At 36.9% G+C, this 25,835-nt stretch overlaps 1 protein-coding gene across 1 annotated transcript; it reads left to right on the forward strand.

The window, feature by feature from the left end:
* Positions 1-3,562: 3,562 nt before the first annotated feature.
* On the forward strand, positions 3,563-5,428 carry IFNE (interferon epsilon). The gene has a single exon (XM_031449624.2). It carries the CDS (start codon positions 4,523-4,525, stop codon positions 5,102-5,104), a length of 582 nt encoding a protein of 193 aa, XP_031305484.2. The 5' UTR covers positions 3,563-4,522; the 3' UTR covers positions 5,105-5,428.
* The last annotated feature ends 20,407 nt before the right edge of the window (positions 5,429-25,835 follow it).

Raw genomic sequence — 25,835 nt, forward strand, 5'->3', positions numbered from 1 at the left:
TTAATTTAATTTGCAAGTTCATGCTAGCAAATGGGAGTAGAGGTTTGTTGAGATCACTGGGCCAAATGACTGTGTCTGAAATAGTCACTGAGGCCAGGGCAAAGTGAAGCACTGAGTAGTTTGGACTGGGGCAAGATGTCTCACAGTGAGGAGTCTGGCCAGAAGTACAAGATCCAAGAATAGGCAGAGAAATTAGGCCATATTTACCCATAGCCCTCAGAAAAGAGAGGGGGGATGACAGTGGAGCCCCAGAAAGCAGCAAATGTCTATTAGAGTAGTCAAGGCAAAAAAGGGAAATATTTGACAACATGAACCAGTAAGTATCTCAGGTTAGGGTGATCAGTAAGCTTATGCATTATGGGAATAATTCAGTTGGTCGAAGTAATAATGTGTTGTTGACCACACATTATTAGACCATTAGATACCATGAACTTTTTGATTTCTCTTGCCAACAGTGTGAGTTGATACCAGGCTCTAAGTAACTGATGTTATGCTGCCATCCTTTGGTTGAATTTAAAATGCTTTCCTTACTAACACTATTTTGGCATATTTTTAACATGCAGAGGTAATCAGGACCTTAAATACAGCATTAATTTTTTTTAGATTAACAGTAATGGTAATAAATCATTTTGTGGGAAAAGGGAATAAGTAGAAATATACATTTATGCAATAAACTTAGAAGTCACCAACAATGCCCATTTTAGGCACAACTATTCAACTCTCCAATTATAGCATGAAAGTGTCATATGTAATACATAAACAAATGGCCATAGTTGTATTCCAATAAAACTTTATTTATGAAAACAAGCAATGAACTGTATTTGCCCCATGGGCTCTGTGTAGTTTGCCAACTTCTAGTTCAGTTCATTAATGTTAAGAGAACTTGCGCTTCCAGACATGATGGATGACCAGATTCATCCACCCACTTTAAACAACTAAAATACAAAACAAAACATATGAAATAACAGCTCTGAGTAACAGGAAACATAGGATAATGACCCTTGAGAAAAGAGAAATAAGTATACTTAGCCCTGTTATTGCTTCTCTCTGTGTGGAGAAGGTTTCTAGATTGCAGCACAAGGGAGAGAAAACCTAAACAGACCAGTTGTCTCACTGAGTTGATAAGTCAGTTTGGAATTCAGAAAGGTAGCTTGATATTAGAGAGGAAAGAGACAGAGACTGAGAGAGAAAGATACAGAGATCTTTAGAAGGGACTGCTGGAGTCTAACTAATTTGTGATCTGTGAATCACCCACGCCTGGGGTAAAATGCCCAGAAAACAGCAGGCCAGCTATTCCCAGGGCTGACACGGGACCAGGAATATTTCATTTTCCACCAACCAAAGTGCAAAGACTTCCTAATACATGGAGCACTGAGAAAAGTCCTCACAAGGATAGCCCCTGAGTAGTGGGATGACACTGCCCTAAACTATGAAGCCTGTGCTCCATCCATTTTAACAAAGTTTAAAAGCAGGGTCCAAAAGAGAAGAGAAGAAGAAATTTCAAAAACATTAGTGGAGTTGCTGCCACAGTAAAAATTATTTAGATTATAGGGAGATCAAACCATTCCAGAAGCCCAGAGCAACTCAACTTACCCTCAAAAGAGCCACAAGAAGATAAAAATGTCCAAGTTTTAATTAGTATCTTCTGTTCTATCTGTAAAAATATTTTACTGTAACTTATATGAATCCCCAGGGAAAATGTAGTTGATTTAGTTATTTGTTAAGTGGAAGTAAGCTAATATACATTAGTTATTTACCGTAGTTTAGGCACCATACTAGATTTTTATTTATAATCTTTTTATCTTCTGATCCTCAAAAATGTTTTATAAATTAGAGATGAAAAAACTAAGAAAGAGATTAAGTAAATAACTTGCACAAAGTCACACAACCAGCCAGTGGTGGAGAGAATATTCCATTTCAGAATTTTGTGGCTTCAAAACCTAAATTCCATAATTCAGATGATAAGATACCACAGATGTCCTTCTTTTTCTCTATCCTTCCTCATGCATTTGGGTTCTGTAGCATCCAGTGGGAAAGAACAGAACCCTTTGATCATTGAATCATTTTGTGAATTTACTGGTTGCCCTAGGAGGTGTGAAAACATGAATGAAGTTTTCAGACATTTGTCAGTCTGATGGACACCATGGCTCCAAGCAGAGTAATACCATGTACAGATGTCAAATAACCATTAACTCTAACAGAATTGCTAGGTAATTTTTGATCAAGTGAAAAGTATAAAAACTTTTCAGAGAGGACATGCTTTACAGGACAACATCCAGTGCAAACTATGCATAACTTGGATGTTAAGTCTGTAGTCATCAGCCTGAGGTTTAATATGACATAACCTACTTGTGAACAGTTACTACTCTGTCCAATTTGGTGTGAAGTTTTCTTTTCTTCCCAATGCCCACTTCTTTGCATCAGTTTAAAGGCTGTTTAGCTTATTAGCTCAGTTAAGAGATTTCTGTAATTTGACTCTCATGGATCTGAAAGTTCAAATTTCACAGCACCCAAAATGTTAGAAACCTTTTGATCAGTGTGGTTGAACTTTTGTACAGGAAAAGACTTTTCCATGGAGCCCACTGACTCGGTTTATTTCAACTTACTAATACCAGACTGACTTAAGTGACACCAATATAGAGCCGAGCTGGTTGTTAATGAGACCACATATGTTTACAGTCTGTTTTCAACACTCAGGATTTCACCCATCTGCCTACAGAGAAATGGTCAGATATAAGATGTGACATCTTGTATGACTTTGTGCTAGAGCACATTGATTCACTCAAAGTCAACACAGGTTTATTAAGTTCCTACTGTATTTGCATAGACAGTAAAAAAAAAAAGATGAGTATTTATTCCACACACTTAAAATTTTTAATGTTAGAAGGTTTAAGACAAGTGAATAAATAGCCGTGTATAAGACAGACCAAGAAAAGTGTCTTAAGAGGTACAAAATGCTGTGAAGATCCAGAGGAGAGATTATAGCTCCTTGAGGGGAGATCTAGACGCTAAAGAAGTAGTCCTTAGTCCTTGAACAGACAGGTACTGGGGGTGAAGGAGGCAGCAGGTGATGTTTCAGAGAGAGAACATCATTAATAAACACAAACACACACACAAGTGCTAGTTGTACTGAGGAAATAGTGAGTCATTAATTTTATCTGGAATTCAGGTTCCCTCACACTGCATTTGGAGCAACAGTGAGAAATAAGATTGGAAAGGCAGACTGAAGGGTTATTCTGGAGCATTTAGGATATGAAACTGAGAATTTGTAATTTAGTAAGTGTTATTAATGTAAAACCGTCACATTGGTTTGCCATAGTTATTAGTACCCTAGGGAATATAGACTAGCCAACTGCCCCCAAACTCTTCTCACATATCGTTTTATCATTTATTGTGGTTATATAGCATTTCATTATATGGATTACCAACATTTATTTAACCATTCTGCTATTGTTGGACCTATATGCTGTCGCCAGTATTCTGCAATTGCTATAATTTTACAACAAACTTCTGTTGCTAATTTTTTCCCTTCCATATTACTTCCATGGGGTAGACTCTTAGATATTAAACTTCTTGGATAAGATACAAAATAATTTAAGTTTGCTGAAACATACATTAAGATTAAATTGCTCAAGCATTTGTGCAAATTTACAGTTCTATTTGAGATTTTAAATTAGTAGTATTAAAAAAAGAGACAACAGGTCCCAAATGGAGTTACTTGTGCTAAAGACCATGTCAGCAAACCAGGGCTTAATACCTAACCTAACTGCAATTTCAACGTAACCTTTAGTCAACCTGGAATTACCTGGTCAGCACTAGATGAGGTCATCTGCCATAGGCCCCTCCGTTCCCCTTAGGAAGGCAACCTTGCCTGTAACAATACATTCTTTGCTAATAATTTTCTTTTTCTGCCCCTTTTCTACCTTTAAAAACCTTTCTTCTTCTCCAGTGTGGTGGAAACAATTTGATCTTTAAATTTACTCTATCAAATTTTTCTTATTTAACCGTAGCCTGTATAGGTTTTAGTTTTTGCCCCTGAGTGCCTTATAGGCGCTGCTAAGCCTCTGATAAATATAATTCCATGAAAGACTACTCCTTTGAAAAAAAAAAAAAAAGAACAACTCTCCATAAAAGAACTTTAATAAGCTTGACTAAATATTTAGAAAGCATATTGTGTTGAGTGAAACTTTGAATGTAATAAATAATGAGAGTAATAGAAGGTACTTTTGGATGACTGGTTTGTAATTGTCTCAAGGAACACATACAAAGAAAACAAGTTCTTTTGATTACTTCCTCAAACAGCCAACACAATGGGGAAAGTGGAGGAAATGTCACGTGAACACTATAAAAAGGGAACCAGAAAGCCTAACATGTAAACTTGGAGAAATGACAGCATTAGAAAACAAACCTACAAAAGAGAACACCTTCTAGTGTAAGCTGAGATGCGCAAAAGATAGATATTCTCTAGTAGTGGAGCTTTATCAAGTCTGCCAAGAGACAAGTGGAATAGTTTACCTTCAACATGATTAACAAGCCTTTCTTTGAAATTGTGTTGGTGCTGCTGGCTTTTTCCACCATCTTCTCCCGAGAGTTGAAACCGATTCTTTTCCAACAAAGAAGAGTAAACAGAGAGAGTTTAAAACTCCTGAATAAATTGCGGACCTCATCAATTCAGCAGTGTCTACCACATAGGAAAAACTTCTTGCTTCCCCAGAAGTCTATGGATCCTCACCAGTATCAGAAAGGACACATACTGGCCATTCTTCATGAGATGCTTCAGCAGATTTTCAACCTCTTCAGGGCAGTTATTTCTCTGGATGGTTGGGAAGAAATCCAAATGGATAGATTCCTCTCTGAACTTCATCAACAGCTGGAATACCTAGAAACACTCATACGACTGCAAGCTGAACAGAGAAGTGGCATCTTGGGTAGTGAGAACCTTAGGTTACAGGTTAAAAGTTACTTCCAAAGGATCCATGATTACCTGGAAAGTCAGGAATACAGCAGCTGTGCCTGGACCATTGTCCAGATAGAAATCAACCGGTGTCTGTTCTTTATGATCCAACTCACAGGAAAGCTGAGCAAACAAGGAATGGATCCTTGAACCTTGTGGAGCAAGAGCCAACTGCAGGCTTTAAAAGTATAGGGTAGGTGGAGGAGTGGGAGGATTTCTCCAGACGCTATTCTTTCTTTTGTCTTAAAATGGTAGTATTGCTTTGGTTTTGTGTGTGTATATACATGTATATATACACATTGATTTGTGCTTTAAGATTATACATACTGACTACAATTGTTTTTATTTTGTGATGTCACTTTGTATTTTCTATCCATCTTATATTTTTGAGTTGAATGATTCATTTATATTTCATAATTAGTGCTTCAAATGGTTACATTTTCATAAAAATTGGCAATATAATGGAATGTGTCTCCACTGTAATAATACTTTCCTTATGATAAAATATTCATTCCAGTGATTTCTTTATTTGCCAGAAATTGGTAGAAACAATGAGAAATACTAGGAATAATCTGTATTGCAGGATCTGAAAATATCATTACACACTGAAGATTTGTTACAGTTGACACACTAGAAGTAAGGCCAAAGGACATACAGTTTGCAGAGGAAAAAAATAAATGCATGAAAAGAGGTTCACCCTCACTCATAACAATGAAAAATATAAACTAAAAGTGAATAACATGCCATTTATAACCTAAAAGATAGGTGAAACCTTAAAGTTTGATCTTACACTCATGGAGATGTTGAGGAGGAATGCTCTTATCATTTGCCAGAGCCCTGGAAATTGCTGTGATCACTGTGGATGCAATTTGGTGACATCTATTAAAATTATAGACGCATATACTCTGATCCATCAAGTATAGGTCTAAAATGTGCCCTGTAAAAACAATTGCAACTATGTGAAATGACATACAATATTTTCATTGCAGTATTATTTATAATATCAAAAGATAGGAAACGCCCAAAATCTTCTAATTAAAGACAGTTAAGGTATATTCACAAAAAGGAACACTATTCATCTGGAGGTAAGAATGAGAGTGCTCCTCCTGTACTAAAAAATAAAGTAAAAAATAGGCAAGATGCAGAACAGTGTATGTAAAATGCTGTATTTGAGATTAAAATGTAAGACAAATTTTATATTTGACCTTATATGTGGATAAAGAATATATAAGAAATAAATTACAGTGATAGCCTGTATTTGGTGGGGTGGAGAAAGTAGGGGAGGAGGACAGGATGGTAGAGGCTTTACAGCGTATTTTTATGTTTTAATTTTTAATCATGTGAATATAACAAATTAAAATAATAAAATATCTAATAAGTCACAGAAATCAGAAATATATATGAAGGAGTCTTTCTGGTGAAAAGAAGTTAGGTGAAGGTTAGAAGAAACAGGACTGAACTAGCCTGCCCTTGGGGTGGCCGAGAGGAGGAGGGCTGCATGGGGGAGGAGGACGGCTGGACAGAAGAGCACCCAGGCCAAAGGAGAGGGCTCCTGCTCCCGGGAGATGCTGGTGATGAAGGGATTCCAGCTCTTCCAGCCAGGAGCTCCCCGAAATAGTCATGGAATGAATGTGAGGCCAGAGAAGCTGAAGTTCATTCACTGAGGCTTGGTGACTTTCCCACAGTCACAGCGACTTTTGCCCAGTGTGAGAAGCAGAGCCATGGCCTCACAATCTGGTGCTCGTTCTGCTACTTTATGTCGTGTTCTGCTTCAGATTCCTTGTATAATTCTAGGTAAAAGTTATCACTGGATGTAAAAAGAACATATTCCATTTCGGTTTATTTAGCCCACATGTATTAACTGTTAGCCAGTGCTTCTGGATTTGGCTTGAAAGGGAGGAGGAGGAATCAGATAAGAGCCTGAGACTGAGGCCAGGTGGCTGCAATAGTGGAAGGGGGTGAGGAAGCAGAGGCTGGGCAGTCAGGAGGAAGTCTTTGTCGCCGTCACATTCGGACCGGGGGTTGACCTACTGACCTTCAAGTTCACGCAGAAGTGGGGAAGTGGAGAAAGGAGAAATATTTACTGCACTCAACTTGAATTTGGTTACAGGTCATTTACGTCTCATGGTCTGTAGAGTTTTTGTTGTTTTCTTTCAACCACGAACTTTTCAGAACCAAATCCATCAGTTAACATGTTAGTCAATGCTCAAATTAATCTTGCAAGATAGTTTCTGTTATTCTCTTCTTTCCTCAGATGTGGAGAACAAGACTTTAAAAGTGAAGTATGTAACTTGCTCAAAATAACATAGCAAGCCATAGAGCTAGCAAATGCCAGAGCTAAGATCCCCTCCCAGGTCAGCCTGACTCAAAAGCCTGCATTGTGTTCTAGGCACTACGAACTTGAATGGCATTGTGCAATGTCACTGGGAAATATAATGATGACATTAAGGATAATTTTCTCCTGGCTTTTCTTATTCAAGTTTGCATACTCTCACAGTCTTGAATTACAGAGAGGATATTTTCTCCTCCTGGATATTTCTTTCCTAAGAACTAAGGAGCACAGAATAGAGAAGCTGCCAAGTGGAAACTTACAGCAGATAACACTAATATTTAGAAGCTAAAACCAATACTTTACATGCTAATGTTTCCCCAAACATTTAGCTTTATAAGTTGATATCCTGCTTGTATAACTTTCTTTAGCTGCCTAATACAAACTAAAAATGGATTGCTTTTAAATATATGTGCCCTTTTAAAACTTTAAAACCAGAGTTCTAAGCTTGGAGATTTTGAGGAAGAGAAATACCTTAAAAGATTTGGTGCCCTGTTAGTAATGCCTGAGTGAGCTCAGGGTAAGGGTAAGTTCATTTGTACTCTCAGGCTGAGTCATCTGAATTATTATTGTTACACCTACACATCCTAAGCTAAATAGATTACTAAAACAAAAAAAACAGGTTATGAAATAGCAAGTACAGTACCATGTTTTCTGTAAATAAAATGTGTGAAAAATGTCTGAAGAGATATGCACTAAAATGTTCACATCAGTGATAGAATATCCATTCTCTTACACTTTTCAGATTAAATATTATTTCCATGAATATGGGTTCATTTTAGAACCAGGAAAAATAAAATAGCTATTTTATTTTTAAAATGTAAAAAAAAAAAAAGAATAAATATGACCCCTTCTAGAGATTTGGCTTAGGATGGTTATCGTGTGCAGTAAGTTAAGCCTCACCTCTAGCACATCAGAATCATTTGGAAGGCTTGTTAAAACACAGATCACATGGCTTCACCCCCACTGTTTCTGATCCAGTAATTCTGTGGTGGGGACTGAGTATTGGCATCTCTAACAATTCCTAGATCATGCTGATGCTGCAGGTCCCATGACTACACTTTATGAACCACATCCCTGTTTTTTATATCCTTGCTAGTCTTTTAACAGATGAAGGCATGGTCTTGAGCTTAGTGATTCATATTTTCCCACAAATACTATGGTCCTATGGATAGGAGGTAGTTGCTAAGGATAGTTGGGGTTTTTTTTTTTTTTTTTTTTCTGTCACTGCCTTTTCACAGCAGCAGATTAGATGGTCTTTTTCCCTCTTTAAGAAGCTGAATGTAGAGACAGTAATACCCCGTAATAATAACTGCCTTTAAAGGAAAATGGTCCAAACTGAGTTTCTTTCTGTAAGAGTTTCTGATCCTCATGCCTGTGGTTGACTGAAATCAGAACTGCAACTGTAGCAGTAACTAATTAGACAAAGAATATGTTGTGGGCACTAAGAAAACCAAACTTCTGTAAGATAGAGGATTCATCCCAGGTGAAAGATGGCAAGTGATCTAGTAATATTCTTTATTGAGATGTAGAGATGTTTGGTAAATAAATAGATGTGGGGTTCATTCCTCGAATTGCTTTTGACGTTTAGCCCAAGTTTTCTCCCCTTTCCTGGGGTTCTGCCTGTGTCCAGTGACTGGTCGATGTGGAGGTGTAAAGGCTCCCTCCGCCTCTGAAGGGTCATCCCAGCTTCAGAGCCCCCCACTGTGGCCAAGTCCTCTTTGTGATTGCACTGCAGCTAAACTTTCCCCGTGCTTAATCCTCCTGGCTTCTCTTCCCTTGAGTGTTGATCCCATATACTCCCTGATAAACTCCTGAGGGGTCATTTTTGTCTCAGAGTCTGCTTTCTCAGCATCTGACCTCTAATAGCACTGCATATAGAACTTACATTTAGGGCCATAGGAAACCCAAACTCACATTCTATTTCCTTGGCCTGAAACGTATTCTTTTCCTAATATGTGTTCTTGCCATTCATGACTCACTTAAAAGTCTTCCCTTCACAGGAAGCCATTACAGTCTGATTTCTCTGAATCTGTGCCCTTCCAGATCACAACTCTTACCATGTGTCACGAACTACACTGTACCTTAATTGATCACTTCTCCATCTTCCAACTAGCATATGACCTACTTCATGGTAGTAGAGACTTCCTAACTCTTTACCTGGCACATTGTTGAGCACGTAACAGGGACAATCTAAATACTGAATGAATGAAGAAATTTAAAATAAGGTGTTAAAGGAAAGAAGGGCTATATCAGTACCATATTGTCATGGGCGGTTGTATATGTGAGGAGACTCTATCTAGAGATGAGAAAGTCTTGCTTACATATGTCTGCTAAGAGGTAAAGTTTTTATTTTTGTTTTTCTTTTTCTCTACTTTTCCTGGATGGGAAATTTGGATAAGCTACTTCTTGGAGTAAAAAGTATCTGTCTTTCTCTCATGAAAGAGTGTTTTTTTTTATCCGTGTATATTAAGGGCATGGTGAAATAATGGCATGGTATGATATGTAGGGCAGATGTCCAGGCGGGAGCCTCTCTCCTGATTGTTCTGGTCATCTTAGACAATCTTTTTCTGAATCTACCCTTCGTGGGCCTTTGATCCCTGTCATTCTGGTCATAGTAATGCTTTCAACTACCAAGTAATATAGAAACCACTTGTACCAACTTCAAACTTTTGTTCAGTTTATAGAAAACTTAATATGCTGGAAAAAATTATGAAAACAATACATGCAAATGCTGTAAATGGATCAATTTTATAGTTACATAAGGCATTTACACTCTTCCCTTTGTTCTGTTCAAAAAACCACTTGTCTTGTTATTGTCCAAAATGGCTGGCCACTGAATCAGTTTTTCTACCAACTGTTAGTAAAGACTTGATGGCAATTTTCCTGATTTCTTTGGATTGTTTACTTGAAACATTATGGATAGGCAGGAGATAGCCAGCATGAAACGAGTGTTTAGGGATGAATAGCCAGAGTCACATTCCAAGTATACAGGGAAGGGATTAGAACACAAAAACAGTCTCATGGGTTTACCTTAAATGCTGGGGAAATCCAGCTTCTTAGAATTTTGGAAACCTGTTCAGTTAAATTTTCATGAACAAAGGTAAGAGATGTGTACCTCTTGGAAAGGGCAGATCAAGGTTTGAGTAGAACAAAAGGCAGGTTACCTTGACCCATAAATCATGTAACTTTTTCTATGTAAGACAGCTAAGTGCACATTGTTTTAGTAAATTTATAACAAGTTAGGTTTCAGTGTAAGCCTTGTACTATTATAAGGCATAGATCCCTGGGAGAAATTTAATTATTCTAAATAACAGAATAAATTCAACTGGGTTCATGTCAGATGAACAAAGTGGTTATTAATCTGATCAAGACAGAGTTAACTTTCATTCTTCAATTTGTTAATGTGGTGTATCACACTGATTTGTGGATATTGAAAAATCCTTACATCCCTGGGATAAATCCCACTTGACCGTGGTGTATGATCCTCTTAATGCATTCTTGGAATCGATTTGCTAGTATTTTGTTGAGGATTTTTGCATCTTTATTCATAAGTGATATTGGCCTGTGATTTTCTTTTTTTGTGATATCTTTGTCTGGTTTTGGTATCAGGGTGATAATGGCCTCATAGAATGAGTTTGGAAGTGTTCCTTCCTCAGCAGTTTGGAATAGTTTCAGAAGGATAGGTGTAAACTCTTCTCTAAATGTTTGATGGAATTCACCTGTGAAGCCATTTGGTCCTGGACTTTTGTTTGTTGGGAGTTTTTAAATTACTGATTGAATTTCAGTGCTGGTAATTGGTCTATTCATATTGTGTACTTCTTCATGGTTCAATCTGGGCAAATTGTGCCTTTCTAAGAAATTGTCCATTTCTTCTATGTTGTCCTTTTTGTTGACGTATAGTTGTTTATAGTAGCCTCTTCTGATCCCTTGTATTTCTGTGGTGTTGGTTGTAACCTCTCCTTTTTCATTTCTGATAGACTTACCATATGATCCAGCAATCCCACTCTTGGGAAGGGATAAATTGGGAATTCAAAAATTGCACTTCTTGGAGAGTGATGGAAATGTTAGCTATCTTGATTGTAGCGTTGGTTTCATTGGTGTATACATCTACCGGTATTCATCAAATTGTACACATGAAATATGTGTAGTTTACTCTACAGGAACCATACCACGATAAAGGTGTTAAATATTTTTTTAATTAAAAAAAACAGTTAACTTGAGAGCATTAAGAACTGAATTCTTAGCCAATATATTATTCAGTATAGCAGGTGTTTTTAAAGTAACATCTCCTAATCTAATCTCACTCCTTGGGAGGGAGGGAGAAGTGGAAGAGGAAAAGACTGGATGGAACTGGGAAGGAACTAAGCATATTTCCAGAGCAAACTGTGCTGTTACAGGAAAAAATACCTTGAAGGACCCAATTGTGTCTAGCAGAGGGGAAGAGGAAAGAGGACACAGTCTCTGTGGGTAGGATAGTGTTCAGGAGCTGAACTAAATAATAAAAATGTCAAATGCTTCTCAATAAGTTGATTTCTACCATGAATTGAAATTAGAAGGGCAGAGACAAGTTGGGACATATCAGGGATTCAGTTGTAACATTCTATAGGTAAATAGTCTCAGAAGATACAAATCAAGGGTCCCATGGAAAAAGGATGCTAGAGATTCCACCAGTAAGTTTATGTTGTAAGTTCTAGGCACAAAGTTCCCTGGGGCAGATGGGCTCATGTCTGAACACCAAAAACCACGCATGGCATTATAGACACGTGGGGTAGAGTGTGATACTCCAGAGGAAAGATTTCTTCTCCAGAACATCTCTCTCAGATTATCATGTGCTTTAATATCATGCCTAGATATTAAAAATAAGCAAAAAAAAAATCAAATAAAAACAAACAAAAAACCCACTAATTGTCCTCTTTCACAGCATTCGTGGGCATGGTCATAAGGGTAAGGCCACAGGAGATCCTAGTGTCACACTGCATGGCTCTGTCAAAACTGATCTTCTACTCCTGAGCAGAGTTATTGTGATTGGACCAGGCTGTGGTCCTCAGGATGGGTTCTTCTTGGGTGGTCCCTTGTCATCTCATGCAAATTGATCCCTGTAAGATCACTCTAAGACCCCCGTCACAGGCCACACTGGTCTGAATCCAAGGGAAAACACTATTTAGGTTCAAGCTAGGCATCTTCAGTACATAAGGAAAAAATGTAAAATATAATACCTTATATAAATATATTTAGGCAATTCAGATAATGATATCATATTCTGAGTATACACTGAATAAACTGTGAAACCCATGCCACATAAAAACATACTTTTGAAGAAATAGATATGCCCGTGCTGGGGTACTAGGTCTGCTTCAGCCTCAGTTCTCCCTGAGCTGGACTCAGACTCAGGGGTATAATCTAGGCAAGAAGGAGACTTCACAGCTTCCGTACCCACTGAGAATCTTTCTTCTCTCACGCCTGGAGAATAGGAAAGACATCAGTTTACCTCAGAGGCTGATGGAAGACAGTCAGCCGTGGACAAGAGACCAAGCCACTGTGCCCTCCATGAGCAGCGCCAGCAGATTCTCAGCCTAGCAGCACAAGAGGGTCTCATGCTATTGGGGATAAGACCTGGATGGAGAAATTACTCCCTGGGCCTCATCAGCAGGTGGACAGCTGGGGCTGTATTGGGGGCAGGAGGGCAGGAGAGGGAGAAAGGAGGGGCCCCCTCCTGAGCAGTGAGGAGCCAAGATTGGAAGCTTAGAGGATCTTCCAAGGAATATGCCTCTAAATGAAAGTAAGTGAATTCAGCCTTTGGGAGGATATCAGGATAGAAATTAGGAGGGGCTTCCTATCCGTTAAAAGGTTTGTTAAAAAAGTAAGGAAATAAGGAAAATTAATAAAGAAGGAGACCCCAAGTGTCTCCCGTGGGGGTGAATGTTGACTTTCTCTGGCACCCACACAAGCAATGTGGTTTGGTAGGCCTAGGGTGAAGAAGGGGTACTGACCGTTGCAGTACTCTAAGAATAACATTCAGGGGTCTGTTCTCCAGAGTAGAGATCAGGCCACAGGAACTGGGGTCCATACTATGTCATCAAATGAGAAGGGGACCAGGACCCTACCTTGCAGGACAACTGCCAGAATCACCTCAAGCACCCCAAGCAGTGCCAGTGGTAGCTGTGAGTCAGGACCATTGGTAGACCTCATCCGCCCTGCTCCCTCATCAGCCCCATGTCCTCATTTATTTATTTAAATATATGAAACAAGCTAAATGCAAATCCATTTCCACTGAAATATTAACAGAAGCAAAGAAAAAAACAAATGAGTAAGTATTAACAGCCTTTCCCTCTTGGGTACTTTCTAAGAAAAATTGTGTATCTCCCTGCTTGGTTTTTGGTCTTTTGCTGTGCTGCATTATGTGTATTTATAAAGTATAGACAGGGATACAGAAATTGCCCCAGAAAAATACAAAGCAATTTTCACAGTGTAAAGGAGGAAAATAAATGGAAGATGGATAGAAGAATAGACCCAGCAAAGCGGTGTCAGGAGTCAAAAAATGGGCAAACTCCCTATGTAGTCAGAGAAGATTTGAAGAGAGGGTCTCCGGGGATTTAGAAAGAGAGGTAAAGGGAAAGGATCTTGAGGGGCTCTGTGGTGCAGGGGCTGGAGGAATAGGGTGCAGGATGGAGTGAGCAGAATCCAGATGGAAGAGCCTGGGAAAGATGGATTTTAAGAAGTTTCGTTCCGAGTTTTGATTCCAAAAACAATCTGAATTGCATTTTCATATGCCTTTGCAAAAACATGTTTTTGTTGAAACATATATAACTTTTTATTTAAAGAGAAAGAAAATGTTTTTATTTGAACTTTTTAAAGTTGGTACTGGCACAAAAAAAAAAAAACAAATGAAATTGCTTTAAGATTCCTGGCATATATATACTCAAGTATATATGAGAGCTGATAATTGAATAATGGTTGTTTTTAAACTAAAGGGGGAAAGCTTGACTAATGCAATAAATATTGTTGGGAAAATAGGCTATCTGGGGGGAAAAATCAGATTCCAAATCTCCCACAATACACAAAGTGAAATTTGATGTGTACAGAATAAGAAGAAATAAGAGTGCTGGCTCTGAAGGCAGATCACCTGGGTTTCAATACCAGCTTTGCCATACACCGCTTTATGGCTGTGAGCATGTTGCTCTACCTCTCTATGTCTCAGGTAATCCAGCTGCTAAGTGAGTATTATAAATCACTGAGTGGTTATGGTTATAAGTATATGAAGCAAAAACAAACCTATCAGATACTAGGAAAAATGTGTATATGAAAAGTTTTAAAATTTTCAGATGGGAAAGCTCTTCCTGAGTGATGGGAAAGCTCTTCCTGAGTGATGTGAAATCCAAGGCCAGAAGGAAATGAACAACACATTTTAATACATGAATTGAAAGAAAAAGTCTGTCCAGTAAAGAACTATCAAGAAAATTGAAACATGTACGAAAAAATCTTAAACCATACAATTGAATAATAACATTGTCAATTTAAAAAGAGCTCAGAAAAGCTTAACCCAATAGCAATATGAGCAAGAAATATAGAGTTAATTTTCAAAAGCAGAAATAGCTACAAGTGGATAATTTACAAGAAAAACCATGTAATAAACAGCAAGATGGCTTGATGATGTTTGAGGTAAGAGCACACACAGTAGAAATGTAAAATTTTCACATATCAGTAATTATTTTGGTAAAAATTACCAGAAATTTTTAAACCACTGGACTCAGAAAATGCAGTTCTAGGTATTTATATTACAGAAATACTCTGTCTATACCCCTGCCCAAATGTGAACACAAATTTATTTATTGCAGCCCTATTTATATAAAGGGTAATTGTAGTCACATTAATGGGCTATTATAGAGGATTTGTTAAGTAAACACTGGTCCTTTCATATTATGGAATACTACACAGCAAATAAATTCATTTAAATAAAGAGTTTTCACTTGAATCGAAGTGTTTTCTTAACAAGTTGAGTGAACAAGCAGATTAAGGGATTTGAGGTTATTACAAGCTATTGAATATAGTTCTTTGTGCTATACAGTAAGGAACCTTGTTGTTTATCTAGTCTGTATATAGTAGTTTGTATCTGCTAGCTTATAATAACCTATAATGAAAAAAATATTAGAAAGAATATATTTGTATAACTGAATCACTATGCTGTACACCAGAAACTAACACAGCATTGTAAATCAAATATACTTCAATTTTTTAAAAAAAGAGTAGAATTTAAGGGAATAGAGGGTAGAAATGAGATCTTTAAACTCTCCTTTTAATTTCTGGAACCTAGATATCTTTTTTTTCCCTTTCTTAGCTATGTGTTTGAAATTGACTCTTGAATTGTGTCCAGTATTTCTGTTTTTCTGAAGCAAAGAGAGCTTGTCTTAACTCATTCTCCCAAAATTTGTACTGGAAGATGACTCCTGCCTTTGTATCACCAAGGACAGTGTGGAAAGACCGCTTCATTGGATTCTGTTAAAAGGCAAAGGTGGAACAGATAGAATTTTGGATGAAAATCATATTTTCCTGATAATACATAAATAAGAAAATTGTAATATATGTTTCTCATTTAATGAATAAAAACACTGATGTAACTTTAAGAGTAAGTAATTGATTCCTGAAAAATGCTGTCTTCTTTACTATATGATTTTTCACAGTAGTTTATGGATGAATAAAGTAATCCTGATTGTTCTCTCCAGCACTATTCTAGATCTTGGATCTATGTTTCTGGGCCTTTTGGCATTAACTTATTTTTCCTTTTAGAGCAAGTATTTTCACTAACAAGGACTCCTATAACTCAGTGTCTTGCTCCAAACTTAACTTTAGCCCTTCCAGCAATTGTTGAATAAGTTACAGCAGAAATTTCTCTGCATGTCTCTATTGCAATCAGAAGGGATGTTCTTGAATGAAATTAATATGAAGGAAGGAAATTCTGGGATGCAACTTAGGGAAGAAAGCCGTTGTGAAAAGGACTTCTGGTACAGAATTAGTCAAGATCTCCTACCTGCAAGGGAGTATGAACCTACAAAAGAACACTACTAAGGACGCATTTTGGTTGGATCAGAAAGATCACATGGTAAACCCAAAGACCATGATGATGTTGTCAGACTAACCAGGGTTAAAAACTCCGAAGATTATGGGTTTACTTGTATCTCCAGCTTATTTATATCTGTAGCTTTCTTGCATATTTTTAAAGTAGTATTTCAATATCAACCAGAAAATGAGAAAGCATCCAATTAAAAACAGTCAAGAATTTGAAATGGCACCTCACAAAAGAGGATATCCAAATGATCAATAAACTTGAGAAAAAGTGTTCAACATCATGACTTCTCATGGGAAGCAAATTACAACCAACATATTATACCACAACACACATACCAGAATAACTAAAACTAAAAAGATTCAATTAAAAAATTAAAAACACTGATATACAATTGTAGATGATGGGAGTATAAACTAGTAAAATTTTTAAAAAGTATTTGGTAGTATCTATAAAGATAAACATGTATACACATACCCACTCCACCCCAGGGCATATATCCGACAGAAATTGTGGCTTAGATCCACCAAAAGAAATGCTCACAGAAGCTTAAAGCATAGTAGCCCCCATATATGCCAAAGAAACAAAGCAAAAGTACATTAATACTAGAATTGATACATATATTTTGATCTATTCAAAAAACAGTACTTAACAATGAAAATAATGAATTATTGATACATAAAACAATATGGATGATTCCACAGAGGTAGCATTGCATGAAAAAGCTAGATATAAATTATCTGAAGTGTGTTTTCATTTGTAAGACGTTCAGAAACTGGCAAAACCAAACCACAGTGATGGAGGAGTGGTTAGAGCTCAAGAGTGGTTAGATTTATGGTGGAGTATTTATTAATAGGGCTCAAAGGTAGTCTTACTTTTACTTTAAGGAACAGTATTATCTACTTATAATAATTTTGCTTCCTTTTGTTTGTTTCATAACTTTTTAATTTGTTATTATTCCACCACAATATTAAGTACTAGAAGGGAAGGTAGGCATTGTTGCCTTTTATTTGATTTTTAGGAAGAATACAGGCATATCTTCTTTTATTATGCTTCACAGATACTGCCTTTTTTACAGATTGAAGATTTGTGACAATTATGCATCTAGCAGGTCTTTCAGCACCATTTTTCAAACAGCATTTGCCCACTTTGTGTAGCTATGTCACATTTTGGTAATTCTTGGCCATATTTCAAACATTTTCATTATTATATTTGTTATAGTGATCAGTGATCTTTGATTTTACGATTGCAAAAAGATTACGACTCGCTGAAGGCTCAGATGATGGTTAGCATTTTTTAGCAATAAAGTATTTTTAAACTAAGGTATGTACATTATTTTTTTAGACATAATGTTGTTGCACACTTAATAGACTACAGTGTAATGTAAACATAACTTTTAGATGCACTGGGAAACCAAAAAATTCATGTGACTCACTTTATCACAATATTGCCTTTATTGCAGTGGTCTGAAACCGAACCTGCAAAATCTTTGAGGTATGCTTGTATTCCAGTTTAAAATTTCTCTATAAAGAAACCTGCTTGATATTGTTCTCATGTATCTTTATTTTTTATTAATTTAGAATTTTAAAAGATAATGCATGTAGTTTCTTTTACACACATATCAAATATCACATGAAAATGTTTGAGATGAAAGTTTATTTTTCTCATATAGTATACTGATGAACATACATGTATTCATTATCACATTTTTTCCACTGTGAGCTACCACCAGATCTTGTATATATTTCTCTGTGCTATACAGTATAATCTTGTTTATCTATTCTGCATATGCCTGTCAGTATCTACAAATTTTGAAATTCTAGTCTGTCCCTTCCTACCTCCCACCCCCTTGGCAACCACAAGTTTGTATTCCATGTCTGTGAGTCTATTTCTGTTTTGTATTTATGGTTTTGTTTTTTTTTTTTTTTTTTTTTTTTTTAGATTCCACATATGAGCGGTCTCATATGGTATTTTTCTTTCTCTTTCTGGCTTACTTTACTTAGAATGACATTCTCCAAGGCCATCCATGTTGCTGCAAATGGTGTTATGTTGTTGTTTTCATGGCTGAGTAGTACTCCATTGTATAAATGTAGCACATCTTTATCCAGTCATCTGTCGATGGACATTTAGGCTGTTTCCATGTCTTGACTATTGTAAATAGTGCTGCTATGAATATTGGGGTGCTGGTGTCTTTTTGAAGTAGGGTTCCTTCTGGATATAAGCCCAGGAGCGAGATTGCTGGGTCATATGGTAAGTCTATTCCTAGTCTTTTGAGGAATCTCCATACTGTTTTCCACAGTGGCTGCCCAACCTGCATTCCCACCAGCAGTGTAGAAGGGTTCCCTTTTCGTCACAGCCTCTCCAGCATTTGTCATTTGTGGGCTTTTGAATGATGGCCATTCTGGCTGATGTGAGGTAATACTTCATTGTATTTTGATTTGCATTTCTTTGAATTAGTGATATTGAGCATTTTTTCATGTGCCTATTGGCCATTTGTATTTCTTCCTTGGAAAATTGCTTGTTTAGGTATTCTGCCCATTTTTGGGTTAGGTTGTTTTTTTTTTTTTTTTTTCTTATTAAGTTGTGTGAGCTGCTTATATATTCTGGAGATCAAGCCTTTGTCAGTTTCATCTTTTGCAAAAATTTTCTCCCATTGCATAGGTTGTCATTTTGTTTTGTTTATCCCTTTGCTGTGCAGAAGCTTGTACGTTTAATTAGGCCCCATTTGTTTATTCTTGCTTTTATTTCTGTTGCTTGAGTGGATTGCCCTAGGAGAATATTTTTGAGATGTATGTCAGATAATCTTTTGCCTGTGTTTTCTTCTAGGAAGTTTATTGTATCTTGTCTTATGTTTAAGTCTTTGATCCATTTTGAGTTTATTTTTGTGTATGGTGTAAGGGAGTGTTCTAGCTTCATTGCTTTACATGCTGCTGTCCAGTTTTCCCAACACCATTTGCTGAAGAGACTGTCTTTATTCCATTGTATATTCTTACCTCCTTTGTTGAAAATTAGTTGACCAAAAGTTTGTGGGTTCATTCCTGGGCTCTCTATTCTGCTCCATTGGTCCATATATCTGTGTTTGTAACCAATACCATGCTGTCTTGATGACTGTAGCTCTATAGTATTATCTGAAGTCTGGGAGAGTTATTCTTCCAGCTTCTTTCTTTTTCTTCAGTAATGCTTTGGCAATTCTTGGTCTTTTGTGGTTCCATATAAATTTTATCATGATTTGTTCTAGTTCTGTGAAATGTGTCCTGGGTAATTTGATAGGGATTGCATTAAATCTGTCGATTGCCTTGGGCAGTATGACCATAAAATGGTTAATTTCTAAAAACAAAAACAAACAAACAAAACTGTAGATAAATTTGTCTTGTTTTAAACCAAAAAAAAATCAATGTTAGCCAATTATAAACTAAAAAGAAAAAGAATCAACTATTGAAACATGGTAAAATATGGCTGAATCTTAAAATGTTTTAGCTAAATGAAAAGAAAAAAGAACACATACTGTACTTACAGTGGGTCACCCGGTCCTGGCACTCCTCTTTCTGGTGCCTCTCCAGGAGGGAGCAGGGGAACTGGCACAGGCAGAAGCCACACCTGGAGGGCAGCTGACTCACGGCCTTCCTCACGGCCTTCCCCACGGCCAGGTTGTGGCAACAGAGGCTCTTGCTGATCTCACAACGACAGTTGGGGCATGTGGCCTGCTCCTCCTTCAAAAAAAAAAAAAAACAAAAACAAAACAAGAATATATACTGTATTATTCCATCTACATAAAATTCTAGGAAATGCAAACTTGTCTTTAGGGACAGAAAGGTCTGACTGGCAGGGTAAAGGGTGAGGCTGGAAAGGGAAAGAGGAAGGGAACTACAGGGGCATGAAGAATCATTTGGAGGGTGACAGGGATCTTCATTATCTTACTTGTTGTGATAGTTTCATGGGTATATATATATATCAAAACTTACGATTAGATTTATATTCTCTGCAGGTAGAAGATCTTTGCTACAGCTGTACCAGAAGACCTTGGTCAATGTCTTTTCTTTCATAATGCATGTTCCAGCAGACCTTCCATGCTGGTGTACCTGCAGATTGGAATAGAGACCCATGAAAGATTTCTCAGTTGATGGAACAGCTAAAGGTAAATTTGGAGCAAGATATTGAATCAGAGCAGTCGTTTTGGTGCAAGCTCTGGCTCTATAAAGGAAACAAATCACTACCAAGAGAAGCAGAAACATAGCTCCAAGACCTAGAAGAGTCTGGAGAAAAAACCAAGATGTACTTTTTATTCATCCATACTAAGAAAACTTATGTGTTAAAGAAATAAATTTCCCAGATTCAAAACATTACTTTTATATAAAATTATCTCAAAGTTTTTATTTATTAAGTGAGACACATTCACTAGCATTCTTTTATTTCTGCATTGGTAGAAAATTCTGACTGCCATCTAAAGTTTTAAGTGGTCAGTGCTGTCTTTTCTGCCTCTGCCTTTTAAAGAGCTCAGTAAACCATTTTTCCTCACATTTTCTCCTACTGATACAAAGACTGTGTGCTCTTTTTTCAGTTTCAAGCATTTGAGATACGGAGCTAAGATGGATATCTTTTCCTTCAATTTAATAGAAATGTTGGAAACAATATTAAAAAAATCAATTCTAAGTGTATAGCTTATTTTTAAGTTAAAAAAAGAAGTGATATGTAGGTTCCAGAAAACAAAACGAAGTCAAATTATCCTATTTCTACCCTTTATTTCCTAAGATCCTAATCTTTAGGAATAACTAGATATCAGTTTTCACCAATGTAATTACTCTTATCCTGTGTAACTTTCTTTTTCACTCAAGAAAATGCTTATAATATCATGAACATCCTTGGATGCTGATGAGTATTAATCCACCTTATTTAAGTTAACATGGCTGCACAATATACCATGAAGGAATTGTGGTTTCCTTAACTAGTCACCTGTACTGGCACACATTAAGTAGATTTCATTATCTTTCATATGAATAATGGTACACAATGAGCAAACTTGAGTATTCACTTAGTGAATACCATCTGTATTTATCTATCTATCTATCTACCTATCTATCTACCTATCTATCTATCTATCTGTAAGATAGATACCTTCTGCTATATTGCTGAGTCTAATGGTTCAGAAGTTTTAATAGATGTTCCTAAACTAATCACCAATAATGTTTGAAATTTTTACACTTCTACCAACTCTGTGTAACTGTGCACTCTTACCCCAACTATCACCAAGCTATCTTGTTGCTGGTGCTGTTTATCAAATTTTTCACTTGAAATTTCATTTATTTGCAAAATCTCTGATTACTTGGAGGCTGTTTATTTGGTGTATGTATATTATCCACTCAGTTCTTTCTGCTTCTATAAATCACCTCTTTGTATTCTTTTGCTCAGGTTTTTATTGGATTCTTAAACTTTCTTGAGCTCTTTCTGTATTAAAAATGTTAATGCTCTGTTATACATTATAAGGTTTTTCAATATCATGTGATTTAAAATTTTTATGGTGCCTTGCTGAAGAGGCTTTTTAAAAATTAATGTGTTAAAATATGTCGCTCTATTCCTTTACGGTCTGTAGATCTCAAGTTTCTCAGGTCTTTGCATCTGTTAACAAAATAAGCTGATGTAGTTTCTTTCATTATCCTCATTTTATAGAGAAGAAAGAGGCACAGAGAGATTAAATAACTTTCCCAAGGTCCTGTCCTCATTTTGGAATCCAGGCCCTCGGAATTAACAGCCTGAGCTTTTTACCAATTTTGGGAATATTACAATCCCCAAGTATGAGAGAAGTTGCCGAGAATCTGACCATTCTTTCTCCAGAACAATCTTAAATAAATAAATAATGATAAGTTCTCTCTCCCCAGTTCCCATTTATCTCAGTCATAATAAGCACCATTCCCTTCTGACATTAATTTGGTCATCAGTTTCCTTATACCTGTTACAAATCAGTCTTGTCATCCTGAGAGTATTTCTTTCTATGTTTGACCAGCAGTGTTTTCTAAAAACTGAATTTGGGTGGTGTATATACATGTTGCATTATATGAAGTGTTTATTTTCTGCCTTTATTGAACTTCCAGTCAGGCTCTGACTTCCAGGCTCTGATTGCCTCCTCCAATAACCAGCCCTTCTGCAACTTGTCTTAAAATACAGCAGGAGACAGAGGTCCATAAATGTACCATCCTCTTCCACAGGATGGACCAGAAGACCTCTGGCTTGGCCAGTCAGATGTAACAAATTTGACATCTATTTAATTTGCCAAGTTTCTTATGCTTCAGATTCTTTTGTTTCTTAATTTATTTTGTTTTTTAAATGTTCATTGAAATATAGTTGATGTAAAATATTATAGTATTTTCAGGTGTACTACATAATGAGTTGACATTTGCAACATCATGAAATGATAATCATGATAACTTTTACATCTGTCCCCATATAAAGTCATTACTGTGTTGTTGACCATATTGACCATATTCCTTATGCTGTAAATTTATCTCTCTTAATCCCCTTCACCCATTGCCCCCATCCCCCACCCCCTACCTTCTTGCAACCAGTCATTTGTTCTCTGCAGCTGTCTTGTTTTGATTTGATTTCATTTGTGTATTTGTTTTGTTTTTTGGATTCCACATATAAGTGAGATAATACAATATTTGTCTTTCTCTGTGACTTATTTCACCTTGCATAATACCTTCTAGATCCATCCATGTTGTTACAAATGGCAAAATTTATTTTTATTTTTATGACTGAGTAATATTCCATTGTGTGTATACCACATTTTCTGTGTTCAAATATTAATGGACACTTGGGTTGTTTACATATCTTGACTATTGTAAATAATACTGCAGTGAAAATTGGTGTGCTTGTATCTTTCCAAATTACTGTTTTTCTTTTCTTGTGGTAAATACTCGGGAATGAAATTGCTGGACATATGGCAGTTATATTTTTAATTTTTTTCAAAAACCTCCATACTGTTTTCCAGAGTGGCTACAATAATTTACAGTCCCATCAATAGTGCAGAAGGGTGCCCTTTTCTTTATATCCTCAGCAACACTTGTTATTTGTTGTCTTTTTAATAATAGCCATTATGACAGGTGTAAGGTGGTATCTAATTGTGTTTTTGAATTGTATTTCCCTGATGATTAATGGTATTGGGCATCTTTTCATGTGTCTTTTGTCCAGTTTTATGTCTTCTTTGGAAAAATGCCTGTTCAGGTCTTCTGCCCATTTTTAATCAAGTTGTTTGTTTAAGTAATGTTAAGTTGTATGTATCCTTTGTATGTTTTGGATATTTACCCCTATTGAATATAGAGTTTGCAAATACTTTCTCCCATTCAGTAGGCTGCCTTTTCATTTTGTTGATAGTTTCCTTCGCTGTGCAAAAGCTTTTTAGGTTGGTGTAGTCCCATTTGTTTATTTTTGCTTTTGTCTTTCTTGCCTGAGGAGTAATATATATATATATATATATTTCTAAGACCGATGTCAAAGAGCGTACTGCCTGTGTTTTCTTCTAGGAGTTTTATGGTTTTAGGTCTTACATTTGAGTCTTTAACCCATTTTAAGTTTACTTTGTATACAGTGTGAGAAAATAATTCAGTTTCATTCTTTGGCCCGTAAGCTGTCCAGTTTTCCCAACGTTATTTATTGAAGAGGCTGTCTTTTCCCCATTGTATATTTTTGCCTTTTTTGTCATAGATAGTTGACCGTGTAAGTGTGGCCTCTTAAATTATCTTCATTTTTTGAAATTCTTTTTTCTTTTTTTTCTGTTCAGTTTGGTTGATTTCCACTATTCTGGCTTTCAGTTCACTGATCCATTCCTCTGTATCATCTGATGTACTTCTGATTCTTTCTAGTGTGTTTTTCACTTCAGTTATTTTAAACTTCAGCTCTGTGTGGTCTTCTTTATATTTTCTGACTCTGTTAAAGATCTCACTGTGTTGATTCAGTCTTCTCCTGAGTTTTTTGAGCATCTTTATGATCATTATCTTGAACTCTTAGTGAGTCAGTTGTCTATCTGCACTTCAATTAGTTCTTTTTCTGAGGTTTTGTCTTGTTTCTTTGTTTGGAACATATTCCTCTGTCTCCTCATTTTATCCAATTCTCTGTGTTTATTTTTACATACTGGGTAGATATGTTATATTTCTGGATCTTGGAGAAGTGATCTTATGTAGGAGCTGTCCTGTGGAGCAGACCAGCACACTTCGCTCTGATCAGCAGGACTTTATGCTCTAGGGGTGCCCCCTGTGTGGGCTCTGTGGCCCTTCTGTTGTGCTGTGGCCTCCTACTATGGGCACACTGGTAGGTGGGCATGCCCCTGGCCCATTTGGCTGCCAAGCCCTGCTTTGTGTGGTGGCTGCTGGCCCCCTGGTGGGTAGAGCCAGGTCCTGGGGCAGCTGGTTGTAAGGCAAGGGACAAGGGTTCAGTACATTTCAAATTCTTAAGGGGCTGCTGGCTCTTACAAGTATTTCATAGTTCTTGATTTATTGAGCATTTGAACATTATGTTTACTGGTGCATTATTCTCCTAATGGAATCAGAACTTAAAAGTACCTAAACACTGATGGAATGAGTTCCTGGATTTTTTACCAGCTTGTTTCACGTAGACATATGGGCAGTGTTGGTGCTACAGGAACCTCTATTTACTGCATTTCTGTGTGTGGCTGGATACTGAGGGCATCTTGATCCCTGCAGAGGAAGGCATGGCAAATGGGGAGGGCTGAGTCATGGCCATGTTCCTACTCTCACTCCTGCAGCCAGCAGACCTCAGCTGCCTTTCACCAACAGTGCACCGTGATCCCCCGCAGAAGCTCACGGCCACCATAGCTGCGACCCTGTCTTCCCTCCTCTTTTCCCCAGTTGGCCACATGTATCTAGAGCTGCTGAAGTCCATAGCCTGGGCAGGACCTGTGCATGGTGGGCTGGCAGCTCAGCGCTGGCAGTGGCTCACTCATCCCTAGCTCTGGTTTGCCAACCCAGGGTCTTGATTCTCCAATAATTTGGAACATACAAGTTAATAACTTCTGGGTATTAAACAGGGAATGACTACAAAGATTTTCAGGGCAAGGTGACAGTACAGAGCTAGCTAGAAGTTTTTCACATTAAGTATAGCAGTATAATAAAATGAATGAAAGGTAAAATTTTACATATATATGTATATCAAACTGGTCAAATGGGTGGGTGGGTGAATACCACATCCTATGTTGTGAGGTATGAATGATGCCTTAAGTTTCATACTAGGGATTTCTGTCAATGTTTCTTATATTTGCAATCATGAAACTGTTTTGCTCTCTGTTCTTTTTTCTTAGCTATTATAATTTCCCCCATATATTACTTAATAATTGTTCTTAGCCTTAGGTTTTGGGAGAAAGTTTCTGATACCATTTCTTTCATTCATTTTTATTCTTTGTTATAATTAGCCATTTAGGGATCCACAGATGTTTGTGATTCTCATGAAGCCAATGCTATTAACCTTAGAACAATTCTAAAATT

Source organism: Camelus dromedarius, chromosome 10 (genome assembly GCF_036321535.1).
Source record: "Camelus dromedarius isolate mCamDro1 chromosome 10, mCamDro1.pat, whole genome shotgun sequence".
Lineage (NCBI taxonomy): Eukaryota > Metazoa > Chordata > Mammalia > Artiodactyla > Camelidae > Camelus > Camelus dromedarius.